The 7,789-nt window shown below is 47.7% G+C and overlaps 1 protein-coding gene across 1 annotated transcript; it reads right to left on the reverse strand.

The window, feature by feature from the left end:
* Positions 1-3,606: 3,606 nt before the first annotated feature.
* LOC136505777 (NDR1/HIN1-like protein 10) lies at positions 3,607-4,590 on the reverse strand. The gene has a single exon (XM_066500924.1). It carries the CDS (start codon positions 4,441-4,443, stop codon positions 3,811-3,813), a length of 633 nt encoding a protein of 210 aa, XP_066357021.1. The 5' UTR covers positions 4,444-4,590; the 3' UTR covers positions 3,607-3,810.
* Between the last annotated feature and the right edge of the window lie 3,199 nt (positions 4,591-7,789).

Raw genomic sequence — 7,789 nt, forward strand, 5'->3', positions numbered from 1 at the left:
ATTTTCTTCATTTTAGCTGTCACGCCAATCTAAATAGTGAGTTGTAATTGCTCGTTTTTTTTTCTTCGTCTAATAAAATTCGCTGTAAAGCTTTTGTCCTTTCGAAAAAATTAATCGCTAGTACTAGTACTCTGTAGTAATCAAGTTTAATGGCAAGTGAAGTAGGAGTTCAGAGAGGGAAACGAGGACGAGTTGGATCTCGCGTCTAGATGTGAGTCGGTGGGCACGGAGCAGGCCGCCCATTTGGACGAGTATGGTTCTTGTTGCAGCCGGCGGAGAAGGTGGGGATGATGGTGCGACGATGCGCCGGAGCTCGACAAACTCGTCGAGGCGCCGGACCTGGGCAGCGTCACGCGGTGAGCTCAGGCACGCAGGAAGCCGGATGGAGTCCATGGAGAGGCGCCTGTGCATATGTTCTTTTGACGACGACTGCCGAATCAATTTGGCCATCGATTTTGGGGCCTGGGGGCTCATTCTTCGATTTGGCATGTGAATCAAAACCAAAAGTGTCTGTATCTCCTCCTGTTTCCGTGGAGAGGAACTCATCGACATATATACCGGCATGATGCATGGAAAAACATTGTAATTAAGCTGCAGTGTCGCATTGTAGACTGCTGTGCGGCACCTGGGCTCGGCTCAGCGGAAAGTGCGGAGGCTTATCACGCGGGTACGGGGCTTCCGCGAGATGCTTATCCAGGCCGTGTCGCACGGCAGTCTACAATGCGACAGTGCCGCGTACAATATTTTTTCCATGATGCATGCCTGGGAACAGCGGCAGTTCGATCTCTTCTTCAAGGCCGCATATATAACGCTGCAATATAAAATGGGCCGGGCCAGCAGCTTGGTTCAAGGCTTCAAGCCCAATGCAAGCTGGGTCTCGTTGCGCTCTTCTCCAAAGTTGGCCTAGTCAGAGCCCGTGCAGCCGAAACAGAAACACCGACACACCCTGATCGATTGGCATCGCTTTCGGTCCTAGTCCTACGGTGGCAATGCGGGCTCAGGCCACCGAGGGCTTCGGCCTTTGGGCGCTATACCAGGGGCCTAGCTTCCACAAGGGCCAGCAAGCCCGCAAAGCCATCCTGTCTTGTGCCATCTCAAATGACAAATGGGACAGCAAGCAGCTATCAATCACGTGGAAAAGAAGGATACCACTGATCAACACCCTGATCGATTATCCCGAAATTTGACTTATGTTAATGCTTATGCTAAAATATTATAAGAGAAAAACACTGTTTTATGGCTAAAAAGTAGCTCAAGCGAACATGGTGCAAGCTTTGGCACAGTCATCAACAGCTAGCAGCAATGCAATGAGTAGCACACAACAAATGGCAAATGGAGGTTACCGAGGCTTTGCTGAAAAGCCATGGCTGAAAGTACTGTTCGCTGATTTGTTGTTAGAGAAAAAATATTATTCGTTCGCTGAAATAGTATGGCCCATCGCACGCTTCACAACGCCGTGCTCCCATCCGCCCATCCCACCCACATTCGCCGCAGCGGCCATCTCCCCCGCGCGCCCTCATCCTGCGCTGCTCGCTCCTGCTTGTCGCACACCTCACCCGCGCGCTCTCGCTCCTTGCTCCCGCGGTCCAACCCGCGTCGTCGGGCATGCCGCCCACCTCTACTAGTGCTAGTGGTGCTGTCGCGTGCCTCGGGTCGGTCCCCACCGAGCCAAGGGTACCCGCGAGCATGGGCCGTGCTGGTGGTGCTCGCGCGCGGCTGCTTGGCGTTGGCTCCCACTCTGAGGCTGGAATCAACTGGCCCTGACCTCTCTCTCCCCCTATGTTGTAAATGTATGTTTCAAGTGTTTCAGATGTTATCAGAGGTATGTTGCAAGTTTTCATATGGACGTTGCAAAGTATATCGGGATGTTGCATATGTTGCAAGCGTTTCAGAGGCATGTTACAAGCGTTTGTTCAAAATGTTTCATATGTTTCAGACGTATGTTGCAAGCATTTTTAATATAGACGTAGCACATGTTTCACACAATGTTGCAAGAGTATGTTCGAAATGTTTTACCTATTTTAGTCTTATGTTGCAATAAGTGTTTTCCTGTTGCAAGTGTTTTATCTGAATGTTGCATATGTTTTACACACATGTTGCAAGTGTATGTTCCACATATTTCATCTACTTTCAGATGTATGTTGCATTTAAGTGCTTTATGTTTCAAGAGGTATGTTCAGAGAGTCATAGGGGCATGGCCTGGGCGCCGAGAGCTGGCGAATGGGGTGTGCGGCGCGCTTGGGTTCTGCGGATGGGGCGTGCTCATCCTCATCCCGGCTCCGGGGTCCCGCCCACGCGGAGAGAGAGAGGAGGGGGTCAGGGGGAAGGAGCAGCGGCGTGGGGCGGGGCGAGGCATACGGGGCGGGACGAGGCGGACGGGGAAGGACGCGCGTGTGCAGCAGCGAACGGCGCATCGGCAGGCGCGGGCGGACGAGCTGGCGACCGAAGCCGAGGTTGCACGATGGCATTTTCTAATGGGCCGCCGTCCGACGGAATCCTATCCCATCGGGCGTCTGGGCGCCAGCAAATCCTATTGGTTTTGTGTAGACCTGATCATACGCCGAGTAGATCGGGTTTGGGTAGGTCCGAAAAAAATGTCATGCCAAATTCTTTATCTTTATCTTATCTTTACCACAAAAAGGCCATCAATATCAATATGTGATTTCCCGGATTCAAACTTGATATCTCAATTTTCATATTTGCCTCAAACGCGTGCACCTACCAACTGAGCTACATAACAGATTGGGCTATATATAGTTGACTCCATTCTTTTAACTATGTTAACTGCAAACTTATAAATCTTGTCGAGTACTACAACTTTGATGTTAACTTTGTCTCCATTTTACGTTGTTAATCATATCAAATCTGATCTGATAACTTATATTAAATATTTCAACTTGTAAACTCATATCTAATTTCATACTGAAAGAAAGAGGAAAAATGATAAAAAAAAAACTTAAGTACATAGCTCTTTAGAAACAGCTGAACTCTGCACACTTTCCTACTATTCATGTATCTACGCTCATATGTTTTTTTATGTTAACATGTTCAATTTCTCTGTTTCATTAGTAGCAACGGTGCGACGGTTCTTATATCCTGTTTGGTTGACGTTGGGTCCGTTTGGCACAAATTCACCTGGGGAGCTCCTCCAGAACAGCTACCGCGCCGCGCGCGTTCAAATCCAGAACAGCTCATCGCCGTCATTTGCAAGAAAGCACACGCGGGGACGCATATGCATATGTACGACCGGTCAGGCTGGCCCTGAAGTGCGCACTCGTGTCGTGTGTGGCCTTGCCAGCCTGGCATTGTCGTTGTCGACGTCTCGTGGCTTGGCAACAACAGGAACCGAGCACAGTCCGGCCCGTTGACTAGAGAAATTTCACGTCAACGGCCGCACAAACTGTGGCCTAGCCGAGGAAGAAACCGAGTGAGCTGCATTTGCTGGTCTGGATGAACCAACTACTAATACTAATCGCAAGGCTAAACGCCTGGCTGCTGAGACCTAAGCCTCCAATCAATGCAAATGCAAGAGGAGGCCCCAGTTGCGGGCTGTAAGAAGCTGACAGTAGAAGTAGCCATGTTCAGGCTGGAATTGCAGACCAGACACTTGTTGATGTGATTTTTATTTATAACCACTCACAAATGAATAATGCAATAGCACAATCAGCTTTCAACTACTCTTCTTACAATACACACCAACAATTAACCCAAAACAATACTGTATCAATCAATCTCTGAACAATAAATCAGACAAAAACCGGCCACTGAACAATCCACCATAACAATTAACAAGCGAACCCAACCCAATCATCACCGGTACTTGACCCAGCACCAGTCGCCGGAGCCAAGAATACCCATGCCGCCCGCCGTCGACGGCATCGCGATGCTGAGCGCGCACCAGACCGTCGGCTTCTGCCGTATCTTGATGCTCCCGAACACGTACCTCACCCGCGCGTCGACGTGGAGCTCCAGGTCCAGCTTCACGCCGGCCTTCACCTCGCGCTCCAGCTGCTTCCCGACGTCGTCGCCGGGGACGGCGACGCCCTTCCCGTCGAACACGAGGCTCACCACCTGCTCGGCCTTCCGGCGCTGGTAGAATTCGGCGGGGGACGCAGCCGAGGTCGCGGTCGCGGCCGGGCTCAGGACGGCGCCGCGGTACCGGAGCTCGGCGTCCAGGGTGTCGTAGTAGATGTTGACGCGCTTGCTGGGGTTGTACAGGCTCAGGTTCACGGCGACGTGGTAGGACACCGCGACAGCGGCGGCGGCGGAGGAGGAGTTGGAGACGGTGAGGTTGGAGAGCTCGGCGTAGTCCACCCTGGCGCGTATCTGGTGCGGCTGGAAGATGGCCCAGTAGATGAGCACGACGACGCCTAGGGAGACGAGCAGCGTGCAGCATCTGCCGCAGCAGGTCTTCTCGCGGCTGCGGCTGCCGCTGCCGGACATGGTGGCTGCAGCAGGAGGAGCCGGGGAGCCTGCGGCTGCCTCGGCGTCGCCGGCTGGTCTTGGTCAACGGTACGATGCCAAGGAGTGGGAGGGAGGGAGGTGAGCTCGTGTGAGACTGAGCTGTGATTTGGGTTTGGCCTGTTGAGATGGGAGTACTTTTATGCAGTACTCTGCCTAATGCTTTGGACATGGGCCTATATACGGTCGTTCGCTGGTTGATTTCTGGACTAATAAGCTCGATTGGTGTTGGTTTATTGTAAAAGGAAAACATGGTTGACTGACTGATAAGCTCTGGCTAAAACCAACAAACGAACAGGCTGATAATAGATTATTTCTTAATTATAGGTGTATGATTTTTTATGGTTTCATCAAACGATTCAGATGTAAAGCTAGCCAATTCAAAGTTTAGTAAAAGCGTGTCCACGTTGTCGACTGAGCCTATCTCAGTTGGTTAGGTTTCTTGTGGTGAAACCTACCCACTCGGATTCAAGTACTCGACTCGGCACGGGTGTTCGTATTTTTCTGGATTTATTCTAGGATTTAATGACGTTGTGCTTTCAGTGGTAGGCGACGTCCCCATCGACAGCGAGGCGCCTATGGTGACTTCGTCAACCTCGAGATACGCGGCACAGTCTTTCGAAGGTGCTCATAGGGGTTAGGTTTGCGTAAGTGTGTTTATATGAGTGAGTGTGCGTACGTGTTGAGTGTCTACGTCTGTACTTATGTAAATCGTAAAAGTGTGTCCATGTTTTAATGTCGAAAGGGGTAATTACTATAAATTTATATTTCTTTTAACAAAAGTTTTAAAGAAAAATACAATGAGTAGGCAAGCTCAGTGGGGGCCAAAGATCGTAGGGCACGTTTGGACTTTGCTCGGCACTGTTTGGCCTTGCCAATCAAGGTTCAAGGATTGGGTGAGTTCAGATGTTTGGTTCTTTGCCCGGCGTGCCTCGGAGCCTTAGCAAGCGAGATCTGGCTTGCTCGTGCGAGAGAGTGAAATTGGTTTGCTGGGCTGGGTGAGCACCTCGTTGTCTGTGTTAGCCAGGTGAGGCGAGGCGTTGCTAGAACCAAATGTGCCTTAAACTCAGGCGTTTAGTTCGTGAAATTTGCAAATTTGGCTACTGTAGCATTTTCATTTTTATTTGGCAATTAGTGTTCAATCATGGACTAATTAGGCTCAAAACGTTCGTCTCGCGATTTCCAACCAAACTGTGCAATTAGTTTTTTTTCGTCTACATTTAATGCTACATGCACGTATCGCAAGATTCAATGTGATGGCTACTGTAGCACTTTTTGGGAAACCTTTTGGGAACTAAACACAGCCTCATGGTAGATAGACATCTATTGAGTAATACTCCCTCCGTCCCACAAAGAATGTCATTCTCGCTTCCTGTGAAGTCAGACATTTTCGACTTTGACAGAATATATATAAGAAAATATTAATATTTATAGTGCATAATTAGTATCATTAGATAAATTATAAAATATATTTGAAGATACAAATGTTACTAGTATTTTCTATAAATTCAATCAAACTTAAGAAAGTTTGATAGGCACACACCCCGTAATGTCATTGTTTCCGGGACGGAGGAAGTAGTTAATAAGAAAATAAGTGTATCCACCTACTAGCAGTCTGCTATGTAATTGACGCTCCTCGCACTAACTCTATTTCTTTCCTTATTATTTTAAGCCAATGACAACTATCTTTCAAAAAAATGAGTGAGCAAGCTTACACATTCTTTGTTCTGAAATATAGTGCGTTATGACTTCTAAAATTTATACTAAAATATATTCTATGTGATGCCCATGTTGATTTTTGACAAAGTTTATTAAAAAGAAAACCATAATTTGAGGAGAAAACTACTTAGGGCCCATTCAGTTAGCTCGTCCCGGACCGTTTCAAGCCTGGAATCGTTCCGCTGCTATAAATCAACGAAGGAACGGAGCGTCTGGGAATTCCCACATAACCGAACAGGCCCTTAATTGGGTTTAATCCATGGATACGCACATTATTTGAGTGTTCACTTAAGTTGTTTTAAAATTTTTAGAATGCATTTGCCTCGCAGGACAACTTTGGTTGCAACGCTGGGGACGGAGGAGTTGTCTGAATGGGAAACTATTATATATATATACTTTTTTTGAGGTATATTATATATATACTTATGATGTGCATGGACCTTTAGTATAGATGGTAATGGAGACCAAATGAATAGTCATTGTTTGGGTTCAAGCGACTTGCCAAATCTATAGTCTTATCTAAAAGGTATTGTTCACTGATTTGTTATGAGAGAAAAACACTGTACCATGGTTAATAAGCCAGGCTGATAAGTTCAAGCGAACAGTCAAATAGTTTTCAAGAGTAACACATGACTATAGCAATTAATTTGAGTGTTGTCTATTGCTAGGACGGTCCAGCTACGGCTGTTTTAGGTCAATCTCTTCGGCGCTCGAAAAACGCGTTGTCTGTATGTTTAAACTCTGCTGATTAATACAATGCGTATCCAGGGAAAAAAAACTATAGCAATTAATAGAAGACTAATACTAATTCAACAGAAAAACGCATTTTCAAAGACGCAAAACCGTTGGAGGTTGGACTTGGGACTTCTAGGCTTCACTTTTTCGATAGACTAGCTTGTCCGCGGAGGAAAAGAAACATTTTTAGCATGAAAGCTGTGTTCATTTTAGCAACCAGAAAGAGGAGGGTGTGATTCAGATATGAATCTAGCTAGCACTGTTTTAGCTGAAACTCTGCTTACACAAATTTGGGTCCATGACAGAATTATCAATTGACCTTGACCTTGCTTGGCACATGATGACAAACAAACAACCGCGTCGCAGCAACCACCCAACCGCTTCCACCACTACACTGGTCGCTTTTGTCTCCGCTTTCGCATTAGAGAAGAGAACTGGGAAGGATCCACGCGACCACGTCAACCTGATGGTACCCTGCCGCCGTTCCGCGTGCGTAACCGCAGCCGCGGCCGATACGCGCTAGGCGCTACGCGGCAGAGGCGGAACCCAAACGCGTCGGACAAATGCTCCGAGTGAACTCAAGCTATGGTTTTAACCCACCCCAGCCATTGGAGTAGATGACCGAAAGCTGACCTAACTCAGAAAAAACCCAGCATACCACAGGAAGAAAAAGAAACCAACCCAACACCCCGGATAGGTTTGGGCCAAAATTTCAGGAGCCCATGGCAGATTTATACCAACAAAATTCGCTGTCTCGGCCATACTGGCCTATTTTTCACAAGGTTCAACGACAACTAGTTTGTCTATGTGCATGTTGAGTTAGAGTCTCTCAACGAAGCAAACCTTATCTCTAGTGTGTCCTCTTCTCTCTCTT

Source organism: Miscanthus floridulus, chromosome 14, assembly GCF_019320115.1.
Source record: "Miscanthus floridulus cultivar M001 chromosome 14, ASM1932011v1, whole genome shotgun sequence".
Lineage (NCBI taxonomy): Eukaryota > Viridiplantae > Streptophyta > Magnoliopsida > Poales > Poaceae > Miscanthus > Miscanthus floridulus.